This window comes from Jaculus jaculus, chromosome 7 (genome assembly GCF_020740685.1).
Source record: "Jaculus jaculus isolate mJacJac1 chromosome 7, mJacJac1.mat.Y.cur, whole genome shotgun sequence".
NCBI lineage: Eukaryota > Metazoa > Chordata > Mammalia > Rodentia > Dipodidae > Jaculus > Jaculus jaculus.
Window position 1 is genome coordinate 114,063,703 of NC_059108.1, and position 26,105 is coordinate 114,089,807.

General features: G+C 42.8%; 1 protein-coding gene across 2 annotated transcripts in view; it reads left to right on the forward strand.

The window, feature by feature from the left end:
* The window catches only part of Daam1 (dishevelled associated activator of morphogenesis 1), a 179,607-nt gene that overhangs the window by 97,770 nt on the left and 55,732 nt on the right, over positions 1 to 26,105 (forward strand). For both annotated transcript variants that reach the window (XM_045154021.1, XM_004649229.2), the window contains exon 3: positions 364 to 453. In XM_045154021.1, coding sequence (XP_045009956.1) covers positions 364 to 453 — 90 coding nt within the window. The remainder of the gene's footprint in view (positions 1 to 363; positions 454 to 26,105) is intronic.

Genomic DNA, 26,105 nt, shown 5'->3' on the forward strand with positions numbered 1-26,105 from the left:
CTGTCCGTAGCAGGCTCTCACTTTAATACTCTTCATCCTGAATTTCTCTGCTCTTGTAGCCGTTCCTGCGCCGTGGGCGCTACACAGCATTAACAGTAGCTGAGGGTGACTCTGTCCAGCCGGGGTCCATCTCTCCCAGTCCTGGACACTGTGGGGTATTCTCTGTTCATCTTGTGTTCAGTGCCTGGCCTGAAGACAAGCTGCCTTCACGGTCATAAAACACACCTTGACCTAGCTTTGATCTTGTTCACATTCATTTAAATATGTGTGGGTGTGTCTTTCTCTCCTTGATGATACTGGCAACATTCTCTGTGGGAATAACACTTAATCTATATAATACTTACCTTTTACTTTTCTTCTCAGGATGAACTTGACCTCACAGACAAACACAGGGAAGCTATGTTTGCACTTCCAGCTGAGAAAAAGTGGCAGATATACTGTAGCAAGAAAAAGGTAAGCTATTCATTGTGACTGTGGTTAAATGTAAAATGATCATTTCGATTCCTTTTCTCTCCCCTTTCATCACCAAGACCCAGACAGCTCTTTGTGATGTGAAAACCAGATTGAATGTGTCATGTGGCCTTGGGTCTACATATAGCAAAGTACCTAAAGCCTACCAACAAGTTTTGAGCTTGTCTGTACCTGTTACTGTTGTCCGTAATTGTTTTGACTGACACCTGAAATGGCACAGGCTGACATGAGGTGTCAGTGTCCTCTCTGCTTGTGCCGTAAGTCTGTATGCAGGCAGGCTGGGACAAGCATTGACGACCTTCTATCTTCACATTTCCTCAGTGTCACAAAACTTTACACTTTGCCATCTCTCCATATGGCCCCATTGTCCTCACAGCCTGAGGAGGCTCTCCCACCACTTCCAAACTAAAGGTGGAGAAAAGGAAGAGAAGGAACCACTTCCCACTCCCGCTCCTAGGAGCACATTTCAGGAGCTATACAACAGCTGTGCTTTCACATCTCATTGTCAGGAACACATTCTGGGCAGTCACTTGTACTATAAAGCTGAGGCTGTGCTGCCTCAGGATATGGGGAGAGTGGTATGGTGGCTGACAAGACTGCCAGAGTCTCTTCTCTACCATTCATGCACTGGGCATCACTCCAGGGACTTTGCTCCTGAAATAAAGTTCACTGTGCCATTTCTGAAAGCCTGTAATAGATTCTCAGACCATCCCCATGTGGTCCATGTTTGGATAATCTTGCTTGCAACCATCTTTTACCACTTGAACCAAGTGGAATAAATGGGAAGGACAGAGCTAGTACTTAAGAGATAGTACTCTTTCTAACAGGGAGCAGACAGTTTGATCTCCTCCTCTTAAGAAAAGGTAACAACCCAATGTCTTTTCAAGGCACCAGTGACTTTAGGGAAACCTTCTATTAGATGACCTGTATGCAGTTTGGAATCTGCATCTGTTCACGTGTGCTATCCTCCCACAAGCATTTTCCATGTCTCACTGAGCCCCTGCACCTATCTCTGCCACTGGATATTAGGCGCTTGCAAGGTACTATGTCTTACCTTTGTATCTCCCACATCTGGCACTTTGTGTCAGGACTAGATTAATGGTTGTCATTAGAATTACCGTGAATACCGCCAACGTTGTTAAAGCTTATTTTCAAACCAAGGAATTGTAATGGTATGTAAGTTACTTTTTCATTGCTGGAGCAGAAATACTGAGGAGAAGGTTTTCTTCTTTCTCAGATTTTATTACACCCTTGACAGCAATTGAAAGTGAATCATCAGGCTGGAGAGGTAGCATAGTGGTTAAGGCACTTGCCTGCAAAGCCAAAGGACCCATGTTCGATTCTACAGCACCCATGTAAGCCAGATGCACGAGGTAGCACATGTGTCTCGAGTTCATTTGCAGCAGCTGGAAGCCCTGACATGCCCATTCTCTCCCTGCTGCTTTCTCATAAATAAATAATTTTTTTTAAAAAAAGAAAGTTAATCATGGCAACTCCTGCCCCTTCCATTAGAGAAGGCATACCCAGCAGCAACTTAGAGAAGGAAGGTGTTAAATGTGGCTACAGTTCCTGAAGGTAGAATCCACTGTGGCCATGGCAGGGCAGCCTGGCAGGAGTGGGAAGCCAGCATCATATCAGCAAGGAGGAAGTTGCCAGAGCGTAGCCAGGGGAGTTGGGCTGGAACACCTCAGGGCCCACGCCCAGTGACACACTTCCTCCAGCAAAGCTTTACCTGCTAAAGGTTCCATAAACTTCCCAAACTGCACCACCAACTGGAGATTAAGGATTTAAGTACATGAGCCTATGGCTGGGGGTGGAGGCATTTTTCATTCCAACCACCAGAAATAGTATGTCATATTTTGCTCTGGTGGCCTTTGCTGAAAGATCTGTCCAGCTCTGACCACTCAGAATGATTGCTCGGCCATTATCAAATCAGCCCAAAATAAGTTCCAAGGTCCTCACCCAGCTGTAACCAGCAAATTGCCCCCTTCAGTGAACTTGCTGTCTTCTCTCACTCTTTGGGCGTGTCTCACCTACCAGAAAACCTCTCTGTTGTTGATGGAACTGTCACAGCTCAACCAATGTGTGTAAATGCACTGAGCACAAATTGTCAATGGAAATAGAATGTGTTCGTACATACTCCTGCGGGCCTTAAGTGGTTAGTGGAAGCAAGAGGCCCTCACGCTGTCATCTCAAAGCTCTGCCCCTGGGGCTGAGGAAGAGGGAAAAGTCTCCCGGGACCATCCCCCCTGAGGACATGGTTGATTTTAATTCTGGTAAAGATTTTTTTTTTCCTCTTAAAATTCAGAAACAAGGCAAAGCAGGGTTTGGGAATGTGTACTGGAGGAGGGGACAGGCCAGGCAAATGGGAGCAGCTTACCGAGGGGAAAGTTTTCTTCTTTCCCAGATTTTATTACACCCTTGACAGCAATTGAAAGTGAATCATGGAAACTCCTGCCCCTTTCATTAGAGAAGGCAAACCCTGGAGGATAGTAATGACCTCGGGCTCACAGCTGCTGCTCATTTCTCAATTTCCAGGCCTATAAGCTCCTCTTGCAAGCCTCATCTTCAGTGTGTGTGATTGTGAGAGGATAGATACAGATATGCCTGGGAAGTCCCATTTCATGATGATGGACCCTTCTTTCTAGTACCTGACCTGTTATATAGCACAGATACCAGGGAGTTTACTTCTCTAGCTTCTCGCCATAAGCTTGCATTCATTACATAACTTGACAGTGGTGTTCTCAGTGGAGAACCACCATCTTTATATATTCCCATGGCCTTATAGATCTAGCTCCTTAAAAATGTGTAGTTGTGGGCTGGAGAGATGGCTTAGCAGTTAAGCACTTGTCTGTGAAGCCTAATGACCCCGGTTCGAGGCTCGGTTCCCCAGGACCCACGTTAGCCAGATGCACAAGGGGGTGAATGTGTCTGGAGTTCGTTTGCAGTTGCTGGAGGACCCAGCATGCCCATTCTTTCTCTCTCTCTTCTCTCTCTGCCTCTTTCTCTCTTTGTCACTGTCAAAATAAATAAATAAAAATAAAAAAATTTAAATGTGTAGTTATATCACTTAACTGTAGATTTTCTTGATTAGAGCTTCCCTCACCGTTAAAACTATATTATGCCTATGAACTAAAACCAAAGATTTGGGGAGCTACGCTAAATCAAGAAATAAGGAACAAATATGGGGACATGACAACTTCACCAGGAAAAGGTGTGATGTTTACCTGTGCGAATAAGGGACATCTCTTGTGATGTCTCTCAGAACAGGCCCCATGGTGGCCGTACTGAGTCTTAAGAACAGATTGTTTTCCTTGGAACATAGCTTTTGCAGGTCAGGCTTATCAGCAGCAAGCCAAACCACATCCATTTCTCAGGCTGAGGGAAAGCTACACCCATGGCACCTTCACATTTTCCATCTTTAAGATTAGAACCCAGGACAGCACAGACATTCTCCCACACATTGAAGCCACAGAGTCAATGTCCACTGCAGCCAACAGAAACAGACTGCCGGAGCTGGTAAGAGCGGCTGTCTGTGCAAAACTGAACAGGAGTCATGGAACACGACCGGGACTGAGCACAGGGCCAGGCTTTTCTCAGCCAACCATCGCATTTCCTTCCAACAGCAGCTTGGGTCCCAGAAGCAGATCTCTGCTTATCAACTCTGCTCGTTTGGGAAACTTTTCTATCTCACTGTCTAGTTACAACTCATTTCCAGAGCCAAAATGAAAGCAGCAAAAGTATTTCTGGGGCTAAAATGATTGGAAAGAAATTAAATGGAATCCTGCCTAATTGAGGAATCTGGGGGCGAGTCAGAGATGGATGTTGTGGCCTTGCTAACAGCCCAAACAAATCTCGCTGTTACTGGATGGGTGGTTCTGTCCTGGTTGGTCATAGACAGCAATCCATTGTCAAAATTCTAAACCTTCATGAAAGGTCCAAAAATGGTCCTGTTGGTGGGGTTGGGGGTATTTTCAAATAGGAAATGTTTGTGGTTCTTATCTGTAGAGGTAATTCCCTTTTTTGCTCCAATCACAACACACTCTTTTGTTTAAATGAGGTTTTTCCCAGTCTTTAGCCAGAAACTGCATCTGTTAACAATCTTTTGGATTTTAAACTGAAGCTTTTTAAACAATGAACCATCTGACCATGAAAGGCATCTGGCCATGTTGTATTTGCTTATTGTTAACATGGTTTTTAAATCCTGGGAAAAGCAAGGAGTAGTTCTTCAGAAAAGCCAACAGAGTGGCGCATTCACTGTATTGTGGTGACAGCAAACATAGGAAGAAATCTTCTGTTCTTATATCATTTAAGCAGTCCTTATAAGCTGCTAGAAAATGCTTTAATCCTTCTCAGGCTTCAGAGTTTGCAAAGCAAATGGGGCTATAGGCATCACCATGTTAGTTGTAGCAACCTCAGATATTTTAGGGAAAGATTGGGATTTGAAGCGTGTGTCTCGTTTTCTTATTTGTTTCTGGCTTGTAAAGCAGTTGCTTAAGTACATGGCTAGATCAGTTCTTCTTGTTACTATTTTTTATGTTTTCAGGGTCACTGGGGGGAAGGTGTGTTTGATTATCCTTTCGAGTGTGTGTTTGATCCTAGCATAATTATATCATTCACGAATCTCGCCTATTCTGGCCGCAGTCCAGTGATCTCTGCATACTGTGGATGTGGGACCTGATACACTTTGTAGATGTATAGGGGGTTCGGTAGTACTTTTGATGCACTCCTTTACTGGGCTTGTGTCCTAATTGGATCAATTCCTCACTCTTCCACATGCAACTTCCCCTTTCACTGGGAGCACACAGGACGTTGTGCTGTGCTGGTCCATCAGGATGTTCCTTCAGGTATGAGAGAGTTGGGGCTATATGTGTTTGGAGTACAGCGGAAGAGTGATTTGATCCCAATGGGACTTAGGAGAACCCTGCTGGAGGAGTGGTATTACATACAAAGGGAACCCTTAGTTCTGACACAGCTGTTGAACCAAGCACTTGGAAGAGGAGCAGGTTGAATGGAAGAGCCATTGCTCCTGTAGCTGTTCCAGTGTGCCAACTGGAACAGCCAGAATCCACGGGCTGGGCTGGAAGGGAAGCAGGGACATGGGGAAGTGGGAGCGGGGAAAGGTTGATACCCTTTTCTTTTACTTAAGTACACACGGTAGACTGAGCATTGTATCTTTAAGTAGCCACTCTGCTATATAGATGTAAAGATGTGGGTTGAGAGCCAGTAAAGTAAACAGACTTCTGTATGTACCCACAACCTAGGGCATTGCACCTTGAGCTACATCCAAGCCTGATGCCTGAGCCATTTTAGAAGTACCTGGTTTGGTTTCCAGCCAATGAATTTTCAACCTGATGATGGGTTTAACTTGGCATTTATGCCGTTAAGTCATAAAGGCTGAAAGAAAATGTCAAAAATAGTATGATTAGAAATGAAGCCTGCATGTCTTTTCTCTTCCACCTCTCCCAAAAAGAGCGTGAGGTAAATACAGTGACATCTGGCTACAAGCGCCTCTAGATGCTGCAGGCTCTGAAACTGCCTGCCTATGTCCAGGTACTCCCTGGCTTTGAGAGGTGAGGCTTTGTAGACAGTCTGCAGCTGTGGAGCAGCAGGAAGAAATAACAGCCTGAGGACACTTGGCGTTTTGCTCACTGCAGCCATGCAGATGGTCAAGGGCAGGTCGGTAAATGCAATTAACTAGTGTGCACTGATTGTCTTTCTCTAGGAAGATTCTTGGCCACATTCCGAAGATGGTTAAGCTAGTCAAGTTTTCTGAAGTGGAAGGTTCTGGTAGAAGCTTATAAAACCACATGAATACCATGTTAAGCTTGACAGTAGAGGCAGTTGACAGGCTCTGAGGCACAGAAAAGGGGACACATCTCTGCGAAAGTGACTGTTTCTCCATCACTTTGACCACTGCTAGTTCTAGAAATAGGCTACCTTTCAGCATTTGAGTTATTTTCACATGTATAGGGCCCTTCTTCTCCTGTTTTGTGTGTATGTGTGTGTGTGTACACACTCAGGAAGCAGAGGTAGGAGGATCGCTGTGAGTTCCAGGCCACCCTGAGCTACATATTGAATTACAGGTCAGCCTGGACTAGAGTGCAACCCTACCTTGAAAAACAAAACGGTCAAATCTCCTCCTGACTTGTATTTTGTTCTCTTTCCTTTTGTCATTACTTAAAATGGTCACATTTAGACAGCAGACCTTATCTAGTCATTAATGAACACAATTCACAGGCATGTTAGGAAAGCTACAAGAGGCTAAGCTTTAGAAAACTGAAAATGCTGTACAAAAAGACTAAAATATCTAAAGTTTATTCAGCCCAGACAAAAGAAGGTCAGGTAGAAACTCAAACACAGGTTGATAATCACTGAGTATGCCCTGGTGAAGTTGTTATCTGCTGAAACATTACCAAGTTCCTCTTGGTAAAGAGCAGCTATCCCAAGCCCTCTGGATAAAATGTTCCTTACCAACCTAGTCCTTCCCACAGGACGCACCAGTCTTCAACGCAATTCAGGGCCGAGGGCTGAAGCAGGTTGGGGACTTGTTTGCACCCTAGCCATGGGCTGTCTCTTACTGATGCCCATGCTTTACTGCTGAGTACATTGACCCCACTGTAAGATAATTGGTCTCAGAATGTTATCCACAGCCAGTTGGTCATCAGTGTGTTTGCAGAGCCTAGAATACTTACTCCTAGGAAGTGAGCAGAGAAGCAGATGGGCGGTGTGTGAGGATGCTCTTTGCGGTGTGGCCTGTATAAGCCACCAGCTGTATACAAGAAAATAAACATGCTCCAGTGCATATCCAAAGCAGCCAATGAAAAGTTCTCAAGACAGTCCAGTGAGCCAAGAAACTGCCCCATATGATATATTGTCAAGGTTAAAAAACAAAAACAAGATACAGGGCTGTAGAGATGGCTTAGCAGTTAAGGCATGTGGCCTATAAAGCCAAAGGACCCAGGTTTGATTCAACAACACTGGCATTGTTTTCACCATGTAGCCATGGAATCCTTCTTACCATGCCTACCTCCTTTTTAAAAAAAAATTTTTTTTTAATTTATTTATTTGTGAGGAGAGAGAGAAAAGGAAAAAAGTATGGGCATGCCAGGGCTTCTACACTGCAAATAAATAAATTTCAGACACATATGCCACTTTGTGCATATGGCTTTACGTGGGTATTGGGGAATCAAACCCAGGCCTGCAGGCTTTGCACGCAAGACTTTTAACAATTGAGCCATCTCCTGAGCCCTAGATTTTATTTTATTTTTTTATTTATTGATTTGCTTAAAATAAAAATGTTCCCCACATAGACTCCCCCCTCCAGCTTACCCCAGTTATGCTGGAAGCCTTCAGTGGGATTATTGGTATTCATTGTGGGGAACCAGGAGACCTCAGTCAGTCTCTGCAGGGATGGGGGAAACATGGTGTCTTAGGTTTTTACCCTTGTCTGGGAGGTTTGAAACCAATGTGATCAAGCAGAGCTGAATGTGGTGGTGCATTCCTGGAGTGCCAGCACCTAGGAGGTAGTATCGGGAAGTTAGTTCATCTTGTATCAAGTCTGAGACATACCTCAAAACCCCCAAAACAGAATGATCCAAAGTGCTCAAACATTGCATTTTACTTGGCATATAATGAACTCATTTATTAAAAGAAGGAAGACTTCAGGAGAGAAAGAACAAGATTTTTTTTTAATATATTTTTATTTACTTATTTGGAAGCAGAAAAGAGAGAAGAGAGACAGAGAATATGCATTTCAGGACCTCCAGCTGCTGCAAATGAATTTCAAACATATGCACCACTTTGTTCATCTGGCTTTATGTGGGCACTAGGGAATTGAACCCAGGTTATCAAGCTTTGCAGTCAAGATCTATCTGTCCAGCCCAAGAATTGGTTTTATTAAGAGAAGGAAGACTTTTTCAGGAGAGTAAGAATAACATCTATTAGAGAAGGAAGATTCATTTTAGGAGAGCATGAATAAGTTTGCTTCAGGGCTTATATCCAAAACTAAGTGTATTTAGAAGTTAAAATTAAGAAAATCATCAACATAACTTAGACAAATGCAAATTTAACTCAGACATCAAAATATTTGTCAGATAAGTTTAAGTAAAAATTAAAAATGTAATAATGTAGGAGCAAACTATGATGAAGTTAAAATTATATCAGCAGAAAGTAACATGCTTATATACATATGTACATGTTCTATATATGCATGCAAATTATTTGAAATTCACAATGCTATTAGTAGGAATATAATATGAAATTAGATGATCATAAACCAACCTTTATGTAACAAAGTGATTAAGAATAAATAAGAAGGGCTGGAGAGACGGCATAGTCAATATAGATCTTACTGGGCAAACCTGAGGACCTGCGTTTGCATAACCAGTACCCACATAAATCCAGAAATAACAGTGTTCTATAACCCCAGCTTTGGGGGGTGGTGGGTAGAGACAGAAGGATCTCTGGAGCTTACTGGCTAGCTGATCTTGCTGAAGTGGCGACTTCCAAGTTTAGTGAGCAACACTGCCTCAAAAATAAATAAATAAATAAATAAATAAATAAATAAATAAATAAATAAATAAATAAGGTGAAGAGCCTGAAGAGATGGCTTGATGAATAAAATATTTGCCATGCAAGTTTGAATACCAGAGTTCAGCTCTCCACACCCACATAAATGCCAGGTTGGCATGGTGGCCACTTAAAATCCCAGTGTTCTGAAAGTAGAGACGTGAGGTCACCAGGGCAAGTTAGCTGGCTAGCTAAAATAGCGCAACCAGCAAGCCCTTGGTACAACTGAGAAACACTGCCTTGTTAAAAAAAAAAAAAAATAGTAGAGCATTATTGAGGAAGATACACAAGAGGTCCTCAGTCTTGGGCCTCTGCACACATGTGCTCCCACACACATGCTTGTACATGCACCACACACACACATACACATGTTTCAAAAAGAATAAGATGGACATTCACTGAGGAAAACACCTGATCTTAACCTCTGGCCTCCACATGCATACCAAATACCAAACACAAATGAATAAAGCAGAAATAAGAGAAAAACATGATCACTATGATTTTAAGAGCACACTGACATTATTTATAACAACATGACATATAGGGCTGGAGAGATGGCTTAATGGTTAAGGCATTTGCCTGCAAAGCCAAAGGACTCACGTTCAATTCCCCAGGACCCATGTAAGCCAGATGCATAAGGGACACATGTGTCTGGAGTTTGTTTGCAGTGGCTAGAGGCCCTGGCGTGCCCATTCTCTCTCTGTCTCCTTTCCATTTCTCTCTGTGCTTACAAATAAATAAAATTTTACAAAAAAAAAAAATGAGATATAGCAGCTTTCTGCTTGTTACTTAAGAAACCTTCGTCTATAAATGTCTTTTCACAGTAAGAACCAAATAGAGACCAATAACAACAAAAATCGTAAGGCCAATCCTTCAGCATCCCAGAGTCTTCAGTCCTGTGTGCTATGTAGGTTGTCACTGTAAAGTCAGGATGAATAGCTTTGTGTTTTAAAGAAGGGCACTGAAAGGCATTTTTAAATGAATCGTTGTCACAGGCAGTGTTTGCAGTATGGAGGCATACATGAAGTAAGCAGGTTTTCACAAACAGTCCAAGGTCGAAGTGCACTGGATGCACAAGGGCTCTTTTCTGCCACAAAATGTGTTTGAAGTTGCATCTTTATAATTCATTCCTGCTGAGTTGTCTGAAGCTAACAAAACCAACCTTCGGTGCTGGGGAGATAATAAAAGAATTTTCTAGCACAGTTGCAGACGTTGTTGTTGTTACAACCCTTAGACCTAACCACCAGAGCAGACATTCTGGATTTTGATAAACTGGCATTCTTTAAAATTTCTGAAATAGAAAACTAATAAACCTGATAGCTTTTCCCTCCCATACGCTAGGCAAACTATAATGTTGTGGTGGATTATTTAAATTTTCTTGTGAATGTTCTAAATATACAAAAAGGAATAACAATAATAAACACTTAAACATGCTAATATTTTGCTATTATACCTCAGATTTCATGAAGCTATATAAACTGTATAAATATGCTTGAAGCCCACAGATGGCCTGTATTCCTAAAATTAACATATTTTCCTACCAACATATTTATATTTATAATTTATATATGTATATATAATGTATAGTATTTCTTCATTTTTTAACTACCACATAATGTTATGTTTCATGAACACACCACAGTCTATTTTTATTTCTGTTACACGGTATTCATTTCCAGTTTTTGACTGTTTAAAAGAGGATTGCACTGAACATCGATGTGCATTTGTTCAAGAGTTTCTCTAGAAGATACCTAAGCATGTAGTTACTGAATTGCTTAATCAGTTTTACCATTAATTGCTCTCTAGTGTGGTTCTAAGAATATATATCTACCATGAATTTCTTACCAACTGGTTGAGGGACTATCACTGAGGAAAGAGATCAAGTGCCCCTGGCTGTAATCAGTCACTGAACTTGAACTTGACTGTTCCTGTTACAGGATAATGCCATTGAAACTCCTTGATTTCTCCCATAAGACTCACCCAAGTGAAATAAACATTAGTGGAACAAGTTTCAGGATACAGAACCCATTCCATTCAAATGCTAATAAAGCTGTAACAAAAAATTACAAATGTACAAAAATGGACAATTTACTGGGATTATGTTTATTTGGTTTGTCTACAAAAGAAACTGCTGTGTGGTTTTCTCTTTTCCCACCCCTCATGGCGTACTAAGCCCCAGACCAAGGCAAATTGTGTTTCCATCTTTAGCGAGCTCTTGATTGATATATGCCATCCCGGGACACAGGAAGTTCCTCTGAGGCATTGGCTGCTTCCCCAGTTGATGACTAACGCGCAGGTGCAGAGGCCTCTCTTGTGGACACTGCAAACACACTGGTCAGGCACGCTAGTCCCTCTCTCTCTCTTTTTCCCCTGCTAACAAGAGCCAGGGTCTTCACCTTGAACATCTGTTTACAAACATTTTGAAAGCCTCTCATATCCTTGATACCCCTGGGTATTCAGAAATTGAAAGTTGAGCTAAGAATATAGATCAGCTGCTTGTCTAGCTTGCACAGACCCTTGGATCTGATCTCCAACACCACCTAAACCAGATAGTGCTGCCAACACTCAAGAAGATCCAAAGTTCACAGTAACCCTTGGTAACATAGCAAGTTTGAGTCCAGCCTAGAAGGAAGAAGGGGGGGAAAAATGACGGAGGAAGGAGGGAAGGAAGAAGGAATTCAAAGATTTAACTTGACCATTTTCCATTCCTAAATCCCCAGCTGCTCTCTCTGTTCAAGTCAATTCCCGAGTCCGGAGGTTGCTGGCTCGGCAGTCTTGGTTCTGGAACTTGGCAGCTCCTTTGCTCTGGTAGCCCTGCGTTGACCGCAGTGGTCATGCATCTCCTCTGTGGGCACTGTCTTTCCCTTGGACTTTCCAATATGTTTCTTCAGCGCCTAACGTCCTTTTACTCAGGGTCCTGCTTTCCCTGTAATTACAGAACACAAGGCTGGAAGAGGGTGAGAGGCCCTGTTTGTTTTCACTCACAATCATTTGAACATGAACAAAAGTAAGCAAGTGAAGAAAAGTAAGGTATACTGGCCGGACAACCCAGTCACAGTGGTCACAGGGAGCTTGGAAATTGCACACCTGTGGTACTCTCTCATTGCTTCTAGAATCTGGGTAAAGGAAGCAGCTCTATTGCACTTCTTAGGCATATGTCCCTCATGACTATGTTGGCATTGTGAAGTGAGAAGAACGTCCCTGCCTCAGCTCTAATCACTGGAAAAGATTTGGAGCTTTGGGTTTGGATGGAAGCACTGGGAGGGCAGTGGTTCTCAACTGCCACAGAACAGTCGTCTTTTGTACCCCAAATCACTAGTTCTTAAGCAGGTTTCCATGATAGTACTGTTACAGAGCACATGGGGTGGTATGCCAGTTTCATAAGCTGGAGGCCATGACAGTGCCTCCATGTGTATCAAAAAGCACTTGTCAGGCCAGGCGTGGTGGCTCATACCCTTAATCCCAGCACCCAGGAGGCAGAGGTAGGAGGATCCCATGTGTTCAAGGCCACCCTGAGATTACATAGTGAATTCCAGGTCAGCCTGGGCTAGAGTGAGACCCTACCTTGATAAACAAAAACACAAACAAAAACAAAAGCACTTGTCAGCAGGGCTGTCTTAGAACCAGGATTTATTCATTCATACACACACACACACACACACACACACACACACACACATACATATATATATTTATTGAGGTAGGGTCTCGCTCTAGCCCAGGCTGACTTGAAATCCACTATGTAGTCCCAAGCTGGCCTAGAACTCACAGCGGTCTTCCTGTCTGCTTCCCAAGTGTACATACACCACTACTGTGACTTTACAAGGCTTATTAAGCCCCTCTCCCAACCATCCTGAACCATGGAGGTGGGCACGGCTCCTCCTCCTCTCCATATTTCTGCAATCCAAAACGGTTGAATTTCATTGAGTGTGAAAATGAACTGCTCATGTCCCATGGAGCCCAGAGTTTGTTTGGCTAGGGAAGCTGACCAACTGGTCTGAGTGGCAGCCATGTCTCTGGCAGAAAGCTACGTGTCTCAGATCTGAGTGTCCATCCTGGTTACCACCACAGTGGACCCCCAAGGCATACACAGGAGACCCTTTTGTTGGGATACTCTCTAGACTGTGGTCTCCTTAGGACTGTAGCTAAATGGGCAACAAATAAACTCAGACAGAGGTGGCCAAAAAGTAAAAAGATGAACATTGATTGCCAACCAAAGCCCAGAGACCGAGAGAAGCATCTAGAGATGAATGAGTGCTCTGGGTAAGGAATGATGTCATAACTCATTGGCAATGTCTGTGTGACACATGATGGAAGTACTTGGAATATGTAGCAAATACTTGTCATTTCTGTCGCAGAGGCTCCTCCCGTCTCCTGGCTCTAGTCACATTTAAGTAGGATAGTCCACACTCCCTTTCCTTTGGGCCTCTCCCTGGTTCTTGACAGACTCTGTGTACTGTGGTTCCTGCTTTCCAGACTTCACCAACATCAGGAAATAGGTTTACGAAAGTCATCAAGGCAAGGAAATGGGCCCCTTAGCAGAGAGGTGGAGGGACAGGAGAACGCTTCCTTTGTCTTCCTATATACATTTGACTTATTCTTTGCACTAATAGTGCCACATGCCTGATGCTGTTGAATCCTTTGCTGTCTTGGAGCATTTAGAGTTTCTGCTCTCTGGAAACTAAGAAGCTTTGCCCTTCTAGATAAGTTAGAATTTGCCACTAATACTTCTAATTTGGGGTTCTCAAAATTCCTTACACTCCAGGAACCTGGTAATTTGTGGAATGAGGAATAGGTTACAGTGGAAAGCCTGCCGAGGAATGCCACCCTTAAATTACAGTGTCCTCACTTCCCTGTTATTCTTCAGTGCCGAGCAGTGTGGACTTGGGCACTGGCTGGCAGGGAAGTGAAACCACTTGGTTTCTTCAGTCTCTGGGATGTGCTTCCTCATTTTCCCGCTTTTAGATATCTCTGATATCTTCCAATGGAGGCCTTTTTATGTCTTTAGCCAAAAATGTTTTCATTAATTTCAGTAGTACAGTGTCTAGCCGTTGATGCCTTATAATTAGAAATATACTTATTACTGTCCTACTGGATAATTAACCTTGCATTCAAGCTTATTCTGAGAAGGCCTCCCTTGAATGTACTGTGCTTTTTTCTTTCTTTTCTTTTTTTTTTAATATGCTCACTGATTCCCTGGTTCTCTCCTTAGTTTAATTACTAATTTCCAAGGAGTCCTCTCTCATTGTAGCTGGTGCTAAGTGTTATATTACCAATCATAAACACACTTTGATTGTTTTCCCAAGAGCAGGTTACAGAACATCAAAACCTGCTTTGCGACATGCTGAAAGCTTGCCTGGCAGTTGCAGATCTGTTAGCAAGATGCCAGCCCCGAAGGCCATTGACAGTGCTAATTGGATTTCCACACTACATGGGCTCCGTGATGTGTGTCCAAGCACGTTAATTTACAACCCAACTGCATCGCTTCATACCTGGGTGTGTAGCCCTCCATGGCGACATGTGGGTCAAAGATGTGACTCTAAACAAGCTAAGCTGAAGCCGTTTGTTCTGCGTCACTGCGCACCGTGTGTCACAGGCAAAGCGCCTGCCCACAGGGAGGTGTGGACTGGCATTGCTTCTGGAAATTATATTTGCACAATGTTTCTTTTTCTTTGTCATGAAAATGAGGGAGAATTGTCATCTAAAACCAGTTTCAGATGTTGGAGTTGTACTGATTGAGATTTTTTAGGCTTCCATCATACTCTTTGTGTTGAAGTGCTTGGCTCAAGAAATGACTCGTTAAAATAAACTGAATGTGTCATAGTTTGGGAAATGAACTGTAAGGTCCCTGCTTCTAGTTGTAGTTGAGGATTGTGGGGGTTTGGTTAGCCCTACCGGCTTGTGGATTGCATCTCCTCCCCCCAACTCTGCAGCAGGTGACTTGTAAGATTTCAGATCATCAGTCGGCTGAGGCTGCTGGGAAGACAGGAGCAGAGTGTGCGGCCTGTTTCAGAAATGGAGGTGACGTCTTCGGTTTTGTTGTTGCTGCCTCCTGTCCCCAGCGGGATAAGTACATCTCTTCAGAGGGTAGCTCACTGCTTCTATAGAGGCATGATTTGGAGTAGCTGGCCAAGTAGTGACACAAGCCTGACTTTTCAGGGACTTTCCCAGTGGAAACAAGGATCAGGACAGAGAGAAAACATTAGGGCAACTGTTTGTGCTGTCCAGAAAGTTTCAAGGCATTTTTCCCAATGGGGGTCAGGTTGAATTGCACTTAGTATTTTGAAGTTAGAAGATACGTTGATAAACACTGGGGCTGAGGGTGAGTGCACATTATACTTGACTGTTTGTGACACGGTGACAAGGGACAGTGAGGTGCATAAGCAGGTATAGTTCTTGGTAGTCAGGCTTGCAAGGAACTTGCCGTCTTCTAAGAACCTCTCAGCCCTGCAGTTTACAAACACAGACTCGACGACCTGCTTAGTGCCCGTGTGCCACGGTCCTGGAGCGTCACAGGGAAGCAGCACATGTCATTATGTCATTCCTGTACTATGACACCTCAGGTGGCAGTTAGCCCACACACGAGCTCAAGAACTATTTTGTAGCCAGCAGAGTTAGCAGTGTCTTCCAGGAAATTCTCAGCTCTCATCGTGGGCCCTGGGGTTCTTGCCTCAGAAGTGCAGCAGCTGGCATTGTGAGAAAGTTAAGAGCCTCCCAAGTATGACCGTTCCAAGCCTACCCACCTCACAGCTCTTCTAGAGTACAAGGCCAGAGTGGTCCACCTCGTGCAGGAATTTGATAGGCCAGGATCCAAGGTGAACAAGCAAGAGGTTGTGGAGGTGGCCACCACCTTGGAGCTACCGCCCATGGCAGTTGTAGGCATTGTGGGCTATGCGGAGTCCCTAAGAGTATCTGGACCTTCAAGTCTTGTCTTTGCTGAGCGTATCAGCCATGAGTGCAGAAGGTGCTCTTCTAAGAACTGGCACTGTAAGACACGGCTGACAACGTGGGCAGGAAGGAGCCGGAGAAGGACATCAACAGCAGGAAGAAGTCCAGCAGGCCACCCCCGTTAGTGCCCGCACCCCACTGCACTGTGTCCTCTCCACCCATGGAAGGACCACCTGATGGAGGTCCAGGTGAACTGGGCTACTTGGGCCTGAAAAACTGACTGGACCTAAAGAGGATGGAGCAGCAGATCACCACAAACCAGATACCTGAGCAGGACAAGATGTTTGATATTACTAGGATGAACAAGGGCAAAGACTACAAGAGTCACTCCTCACTGACACACCACGAAGCTATGTATAAGCCCAGCAAAGACTATAGTAGGTACACTCCTTGCTCGAGCTGCGCAGAAAGACTTCCATCACCACACCAAGTTTAACAAGGTGGTTTACAACACTGAGCATGGCTACTCTTTTAAGGATGGCAAGCTGACCAACTGTGACCTGTCTGACCAACCCATCGAGTGGCTCTGCCCATTATCGTAAAGTGAACCGTGACTTTGTCATGCTGGAAGGCTCTGTGGTGGGAACTGTCAAGCAGGTGACCACCTACTGCAAGTCCTTCTGGTACAAATCAAATGACAGGCCCTGGAAAATACTGGCCTGCAGTTTGTTGCTGGTACCTCCACATTTAGTCATTGCCACTTCCAGACCATGCAAGAGAAGGTGCTTAATATCAAGAGCATATTATGCAGCTGCTGGGAGCTCAATAATACCTTCTCCAACCCAGAGAAAAAAATCCTGGATGAGTAAAGGAATGAGAAGACGGAACACAAATGAGTTTGTACATTCAACACAACATAATAGATTAAGGGAATGATTTAAAAAAGGGGGGGGTTCTGGGCTTAGGGAATGAAGCTCAGTGGGAGAGTGTTTACTTACCTAGCACATGCACATTGGGATTGACCCCCAGCACCACAAGTAAAAAAGTAAGTAAGTAAAATGGCTTCTGTTCCTGTCCTACCCTGGACTTTTCGAGGCTTGTGTTTAGCCATACAGTGTTAATCTTGCTGCAAAGCTTGGCTATCTACATGGATACTTACATTTTAAAATACTGCCATGCAGGTCAAAGTGTGCCTGAGTGGTAGTCTGGTATCTTCTTTGTGGCCAGAGGCTCCAAACTCACAGAGCAGGAGGCTGAATTTGATGCCTAGCCCAGGAAGTCTCCGTGGTCCTAGAGGACCAAGTGCTTCCTTCCAGGAAACAGTGCTCTCATGTTAGGGACTGGTGCCATGCAATCTGGATGAAGTGACAGAAACAGAGGGAATTGAGCTGGCACGGTTAAGTGAAGATGTGCTTGAGCAAGAATTTTGAGGCAAGTCTGAGCATTTAGCTGTAAAGAGCCTGGAGCAGAGCCGTGGTTATGCAGTGTGGCTTCCACATTACACCCAATAGATTGCTTTCTTCAGCTAGGAATACCTGTCTCTTACTCGGATAATTCCAGTTATATCAACATAGGGTGGGCCAACTTAATGTCCTCTCCCCTTCCATACCTCCCACCCTCTCTAGAGTTACGGCTCCCATTTATAATCTTTGAGCTGTTTCACAAAGTTGTAAATAACTATTTACACAAATAAACCTGGTAGCACTTCTGATAATTTTTACCCACTGAAAGGCAACTTGTGTCTGATATAACTGACTATTACCTTCTTGACCTGTTCTTCCATCTGTTTTTAAATTCCTTCTAGCATCTGTCTATTCTTTGGATTATCTTCTTTCTGACTATACCATTTACCAATTCTGTAATTTATTAATGAGTTCAGCAGAACCTTTAGCATGAGTTCTTGCCATAAGTTTTACCTTTAAAAAAATTGTTCATTATGGGCTGGAGAGATGGCTTAGTGGTTAAGGCACTTGCCTGAAAAGCCAAAGGATGTAGGTTTGATTCCCCAGGACCCATGTAAGCCAAATGCACAAGGTGGCACATGCATCTGGAGTTTGTTTACAGTGGCTGGAGGCCCTGGCATGCCCATTCTCTCTATCTCTCCCTCTCTCTCTCTCCCTCTCTCTCTCTCCCTCTCTCTGCCTCTCTCTCTCTCAAATCAATAAAAATAAAACATTTAAAAAATTTCTTCATTAATATAAAATGTTAAGCTTAGAAACATTAGCTCCTCCTCATTAATTCTCTAATTGATCTGAAGAGTTTAATATTTATTTTGGATTATATGATAGGCTAGCAGGAGGTCTTTGGGAAGCTGTGACATTCTACATGGGCTCTACTGGCCTTTATACCTGCATAGAGCAGAAAAAAAAAGAAAGGGACAGAGTTCTGGAGGTGGGAAGAAATGTCCACATGTTTAGAAGAACTGGGAGAAGTCCCTATGACAGACAAGTGGAGGAATGGATGGGCAGGAGAGGAGCAGTGACAACAAAAGTATAATCTGGAGGAGAATAATCCCCCACGGTGACTTTAACTTCCCCCAGTTTCTTGGCAGGTAGTAAAGTAAGGTCTTAGTTCCCCATGCTTTGTTCTGCTAACTTAAGGTTCTTTTGTTTTAGAGATAAAGCTTCCTCCATCTTAATAGGAAACCCAATTTTACTATGCATTTTATGGCAACTTCATTAAAATATTGATATTGAATAAAAATATGGGCTGCATATATTTATCTCTACCTCATAGAGGATGTTTCTTTTATCTCATGAGATGAGCCCTTCCATGAGGATTTAGGCAATTTATTGGAGTTCTGTCTGCAAAGCCTGATGAACTTATAGAAAAATATGAGATTTATTTATGTAGCTGTGGAGGATAACATCTGTATTCTATAGCCAGTGGAGAATTTTTGGCTTGTTAAAGAGATTTTGGAAGAACATATACTCACTTTTGTCAAATTGTTTAAATATTTTCTAGGTTGTTGTTCATAAGAGAGATTAAACCTTCTTGATGCAGTTCCCAAGGGCAAAACTAAGGCCAATAAGGACTTGAAATTACCAGGAGACATATGTTAATTTAGTGTGAGGGGAGTTTCCTAACAATTTACATGAGTGCCAGTTCCAAAGGACTGTGGGTTTCTACAAAGCTTCTTCACAGTGTCACCTGCCAGTGGTTTTATATGAGACCTTGGAGCGAGGGAACTTGATAGTGTCTCCAGGGTGAAAGACCAGCCATGTAATTCTGTGATGGCTTTCCTTAGATACTTGATACAGTGGAAAGGACAGGGAAAGGGGTTTGCCCTCTTCCATGGCTCCAGATGGTGAACATGAGAGTCATCCTTGAGTCTTTCCAGAAGCATGACTGACATCCTGAGGCTTAGGAGGGGAGGCTGGGTTTCCTGGCAGATAAAGAAGCCACTGTTCTTCCTGTGGGCATAACAGGCTTTTGGTGACAGATGCACTTGATGTATAATTTTGTATACACACACACACACACACACACACACACACACACACACACACATATGGATATATATATATATATCAACCCTGGATATATGGGGATATATATAGGTATATAGATATATATCTCCAGGGTTGACAGTCACAGTGACCACATAAGCAACTTGATATAGGACCATGTAGGAATGATTTTCTGAAACCACTTGCCTGTCTTTGGCAAGCTTACAGAATATAGTTTTTGTCCACACCTAAGGGCTAAAATGCAGGTGTTGTTAAAAGAACTGAGAGAGCCTAGGTTTGGTACCTTAGTCGTCTTCTCATATATTAGGACATAATATATGTTCTGTGCTGTTTGTAAAAGCAGGATGAACTGTGTTCAGAGAGTAGTGAGTTTGGCAAGGAGGTAGGCTTTGCAGGCTTATAGGTAACTGCTTCTCTAGGAAGCATTGAGGTTACTAGACAAATCTTTGGCCCTTTAAGAAGTGCTCTTGATTATTAAAAATTGTAATTTATTTAGTTAGTTAGTTATTTGAGAGTGTGAGAGGCAGATACAGAGAGAGAAAGAGCCACTGCAAATGAACTCCAGGCGCATGCACCACTTTGTGCATCTGACGTACATTGGTCCTGAGGAATCAAACCAAGGTCCTTTGGATTTGCAGGCAAACACCTTAACTGCTAAGCCATCTCCCCAGCCCCTGTCCTTTTTTTTTTTTTTTTTTTTTTTAAGTGGTAGCTTAGAGGGAAAGAAGCCTCAGGAAGAGGAGGAAGCATGGAAAATAGTGAGTATGTTCAGAGTTTCTTGAGAGCCAAGCTTAAACCAACACAGAGCTAATTACTGCCATCAAGCTATGGCTAGCAAGTCACTTGTTATCATAAATAAAGTTGTACTGATGGGCTTAGCAGTTAAGGCACTTGTCTGAAAAGCCAAAGGACCCAGCTTTAATTTTCCAGGACCCACATAAGCCAGCTGCACAAGGTGACACATGAATCTGGAGTTCATTTGCAGTGGCTGGAGGCCTTGGCACACCCATTCTCTTTGCCCCTCCCATCTCTCAAAATAATAACAAGAAAAGAAGAAAACTATTAATGTGGTACTAAAATATGGCAAGACCCATCTGTTTAAGTCTCATCCATGGCTGTTTTCCTGCTACACAAGGGGAGGGGACCTACGCAAGCTGGAGGGTCACCTGTCTGCCCTTTCACAGAGGGCTCGCCCACCCTTCACTCCTCGGGCTGCTCACACTTCATGGCCATGCTTTGAGAAGTTACTGTCGTTGCCTCTTTTATTTATTTATTTATTTTTTGAGTTAGGGTCTCACTCTAGCCCAGGCTGACCTGGAATTCACTACGGAGTCTCAGGCTGGCCTCCAACTCAAGGCAATCCTCCTACCTAAGCCTCCTGAGGATTAAGGGCATGCGCCACCACACGCCACTTCGTTGCCTCTTTTAATCTAGAAGGGAGAGTTGAATGGAAGTGAGTACAGTGTTTTTCCATTGTCCCATCTCATCTTGTTGCTTAGACCTGATCTCACATCAGTACCTATTCTTTGTCATTCATTTGCATTTTTTAGGTGCTACATGTCTGAGAGAATAGCTAACAGGAAATATATTAATTTTTCTATCTGCCCTTTTGTGCTAGTCTTCTATAAAATTTCTAGGAACAAAGTGCATTTATTTGGTATCTGTTAAGTTTATTAGTCTGTGGAGCTAAGCCACTGAAAGCCAGAATGTCATGATACTCTGATGCAATAATGTAATGGTGTTTTCATGAACAAGGGGCTCTTTTGAGCTTGTGCATGATGTCCTTTTTTTAAAATTAGTTTATTTTTTTATTGATAACTTCCATGATTGTAAACAATATCCCTTGGTAATTCCCTCCCTTCCACTCCCCCACTTTCCCCTTTGAAACTCCTCTATCCATCAAATCCCCTCCCTCTCTCAATCAGTCTCTCTTTTATGTTGATGTCATCATCTTTTCCTCCTGTTATAATGGTCTTGTGTAGGTAGTGTCAGGCGCTATGAGGTCATGGATATCCAGGCGTTTTTGTGATGTGCATGATTTCTAATAGCATTTTCTTCCCATGTAGACTAGGTTTCACTCCTTCTTAGTTGCCTTTCCCTTGCAATGGAAATCACCAGAATAAAGTTTACTTTGAGTCACACTGCAACAGTACCCTTCTGCTATTGAAATTTACTTGATTAAATTGTAATGTGTTGCCACTCTCTTTAACATAATAATAGTGTACATTGCTGAAAGATTTTTGCCCAATCTAGATAGTGAAACAGCACAATTTTTTTTTTTTTCCCTGACAAATACTAGCTAAGACCTCATGGATTTGTGACAGTTCACGGGGAGATTTATGGCTTTGTTGGCTAAGTAAATGTTGCTTCAGCCTGTGATTTGTGGTCTAGTGAACAACCACAGAGCATGCCCTTTACAATTGATTGACCTTTTGCATGGCTCTTATGGGCCTTACTGTGAGCATCTTAAAGAGAAGAAAACTCCACCAGCACTTCTATGTTATTATTGGGGAGTGATCCCATTAAGAAAGGTCCTATAGTAATTTCAAAAGAATTTATTCACACTTAAGGATAATTTTGTAGCTGTTATTTGAGTTCTGTTTATGTTAGTGAAAGACTTCAGCTGCTATTTAAAAAATTCCACATATTTCCAAATATGTAAGTGTGGAAATTTAGAAACTTTTAGCATGCATTGACTACATAAATCTTGTCCCAAATACTAGAGTTTCTTTGTGTACATAAGGAGTGATTATTGAGGATAAGTCTGTTTTAGAAATAGAAAGTCCACTGAAAGGGAACAATTGCAGAGAAAGGTTTTGCTTATTTGGTGTGGGAGGTAAAAAAGTGCTGGGAAGTGGAAGACAGAAGCATTAACACTGTGTAAGGTCTTGATATATTTTAGATTACAGAAAACATCAAAAAAGGCTCTTATAACAGAATGCACCATGTTTTAGAACTTAATTCTGTTTCAATTGTGAAAATCATATGTGTTCTTAATAAGATAAAAAATTAAATTACACAGAAGCTTTTAAGTAAAAGATATTTCTTACTGCTGCCCAGAGTTGCCTATTAAGTTTTGTTGTATTTATTTCTGGTAATATGTCCTTTTCCCTAAAAATGGAAAATAATATTCTAAAGCCCCCTTCTCTTGATTTGTTTGGTCTTTTTTTTTAACTTTTATTTTTTGATTTTTCAAGGTAGGGTCTCACTCTAGCCCAGGCTGACCTAGAATTCTCTATGTATTCTCAGGCTGGCCTAAACTTACAGTGATCCTCCTACCTCTACCTCCTGAGTGCTGGCATTAAAGACGTGTACCACCATGCCTGGCTAGGTTGGTTATTTTTCTGTTACTACGTGACTCTACTTTATTCTTGTTACTGCTTCATAATAATTTATTCAACCATCTCTCTCCATATAAATGTTCCCACATTTTATTATCTCCCAGTTTCAACAGTGCTGCAACAGAAAAATCCTTGGAATACATATTTGTGTAACTGTGAATATATAGTTAAGGGCTGCGTTTCTGAAAGCAGATTTATGATGCCAAGGGCTTATATGCATTTCATATGTGAACTGTAACTGCCAACACTTACTTCCAGACTGATTGCTCTGATTTTTACAGCCCCAGTAACAAGGACTGAGAGTGGCTGCACCTCCAGAGAGTATCTCTGTCATCGTGTGTCATGCGGGTTGAGCTGGTTCGGTGCATGCTGCTTCCATAGCTTGCCTCATGTGCATTGCCTTTATGAATCCTCATAGTGACAGAGACGTGCACCCGTTAATAACTGAGGAAACAATTTTCAAGATGTTATGTAACTTACCCACCTAAAAGTCAGATAGCTAGTGAGTGACTGATGGTTCAATTGCTTGTCTGCTGATGGTGAAAAAAGTGAGCAAACCAAACTGGAAATGAGAGACAATGAGATATGGCTGTGGTAATTTCCCAGAATAAGTAAAAACTAAAAAATCAGTGCAAAAATTATTTTCCGTATGTAGGTATACGTGTTAGTGTATGGGCATACATGTGTGGGTATGTGTGCACATGTGTGCATGTGTGTGTGTAAGGGCTGTAGGTTGATGTCGTGTGTATGCCTCAGTCACTCTCCGCCTTATTTTTTGAGACAGGCTCTTACAAGTAGAGTAGCCAGCAAGCCCCAAGTATCTCCCTGTCTGCATCTTGCCGGCACTGAAGCCACCTGACTTTCAGTGTGGGTGCTGGGTGGGGCTCACCCTCTGATCCTCATGCTTGTGCAGCAAACCCTTTACTGACTGAGCCATCTTTCCAGACCCCACCAAAGTTATTCTTGTGGGTAAAGTGATATTGAGAAAAACAAATGCACCCTTGTGCATGAGGAGCTTTTGGAAATGTTTACTAGTCATTAACCAGAGATTTGACATAAAAAATTGACATTTAATAGAAAAGTGAGTTATAAAAACTCTGGATTTCTTTGCCTTCTCAGGGATTTCTCAAGAACACTTGAAACTAGATTTTAATGTGACTTATCCATTGTGTAAGCAGGCTAAAAAAATGTAGTGAATGCCAGGATTTGCATGCACTTAAGAAAACTCTGTCTAGTTATCATTAACTGTAGTCAATAATCTATCTTCAACAAAAGGAACTTTAAGAAATATTCATTCATTCATTTATTTGAGAGAGACAGAGAGCGAGTTTGAGTGTGCCCAGGCCTCCTGCCACTGCTACCAAGCTCCAGATGCCTGTGCCACTGCCGTCTCTCCAGCTTAAAGGAACATTTTTTAAGACCCAAAATTCTTTTATAGAGAAAAAAATTGAAGAAGGTAACCCAAAAATAGGCTTAGATATGATTTTAAGAGGTATTTGTTTGCAGTTCCAATATCTAGAGAGATCCCCAGGATGACACCTGTGGACAGAGGCCCAGAATGGAACGCAGGTTAGGGACGGGCTTTTTAGCTGCTCTCTCTATGAGGATATGTGCAGATAGAGAAGGCATTATTGATGAGGGGATGAACGTATCCCTCCCTATAGGAAGAATCTAGAGAGGATAGGACAGATGAGCTGGATAAGACATCAGACTAGAGAATTGCCTTCAGAAATGTCAGTTGTAGCAGAAATTATACTAACAAACAGTTTAGGGAAAGCTGAGCATTTGGGGCCACTTGATGTGTTTGCGTTCTCTTATAGTGAAGTGGTTAAGAATGAAGGGCAGGGCTGGAGAGATAGCTTAGCATTTAAGGTGCTCAACTGTAAAGCCAAAGGACCCAGGTTTGATTCTCTAATACCCATATATGGCCAGATACACAAGGTGGCACATGCATCTGGAGTTAGTTTTCAGCAGCTGGAGGCCCTGGTGTGCTATTCATTCTCCCTCTCTCCCTCTCTCTCCCCCCCCCCCACCTCTCTTACACACAAAAAAAATGAAAGGCAGCCTTGGGCTCAGTGTGCATTGCTTTGATTGCTCCAGGGTCCAGTCTAGGAGAGACGACCCCCATTCTTTCCCATTGCCTCTGAGTTCCCAGCAGCTTGGCCTCTGGCAGCTTCCCTAACTAACTTGTCTGCCTGGTTTCCTCTTCATATTGACAAAAACAACCCGTATTCCTTACCTGGCAGCCTGAAGGAGAGGGTAGGCATGGCATGGCAGAGTAAGCTGTGTGAGTACCGCTGTTGCTTCCATTGAGGTTAACATATCTGTGCAATTTTGGTTACCTTATCAACTTGTTTCCCCAGGTCAAAGAAGTAGAATTGAGATGGTTCAAGAACAGAACATGCTAGTGGTTCATTGTACACAGGACACACGCCCTCGGGAAGATTGCTGGCCGGGGAGAATGTCTCCACCTAGGCATATTCCAGTGTCTTATGCTCTTTATAGGAACCCCTCCGCCCCCCTAAAACTGCAGAGTCGCATCGTTCTTTCTTTCTTCCTCCTTTCTTTCTCTTTCTCTCTTTATTTTTTCTAATTTTTTTGTTTATTTTTATTGATTTGAGAGAAAAAGCGAGAGAGAGAGAGAGAGAGAGAGCACTCCAGGGCTTCCAGCCACTGCAAACGAACTCCAGACACGTGCACCCCCTTGTGCATCTGGCTAACATGGGTCCTAGGGAATCAAGCTTTGAACCGGGGTCCTTAGGCTTCACAGGCAAGCACTTAACCACTAAGCCACCTCTCCAGCCCTCTTTTTTCTTTCTCTCTCTCTCTTTTCTTCTTTCTTTCTTTCTTCCTGTCTTTCTTCTTCCCTCCCTCCCTCTTCCTTTCTTTCTGTCTGTCTTTCTTTCTTTCTTTCTTTCTTTCTTTCTTTCTTTCTTTCTTTCTTTCTTTCTTTCTTTCTTTCTTTCTCCTTTCCCATGCTCCTGCTTTGCTGAATGGCAGACTGTTAACAACCACACAAAGTAGGAGAGCACTGGTTCCGAGACAGGCATTTCACCTGGCTACTGTAGCATGCTTCTGCATAGAAGGGCCAGGACCACATAGGAGGAGACACACTGAACCCCGACCTACTCCTGCCTCCCTATAATAGAGCGGTAATAACTAGTGCATTTACAAGAAGCTTTCACACATTTTAGTGTGTTTTATTTTCTCAGCGCTGAGGCATGTGAAATAAAAATGAACACCCCCCATTATTTTGACTACGGTATCTACTCTTAATGTGTTTGCACTATTAAAACATTTCCAAAGTGTAAAATTTTCTCTGTGTGTACTAGTTTTCAGTTCCTAAAATAATCTCTGTTCTATA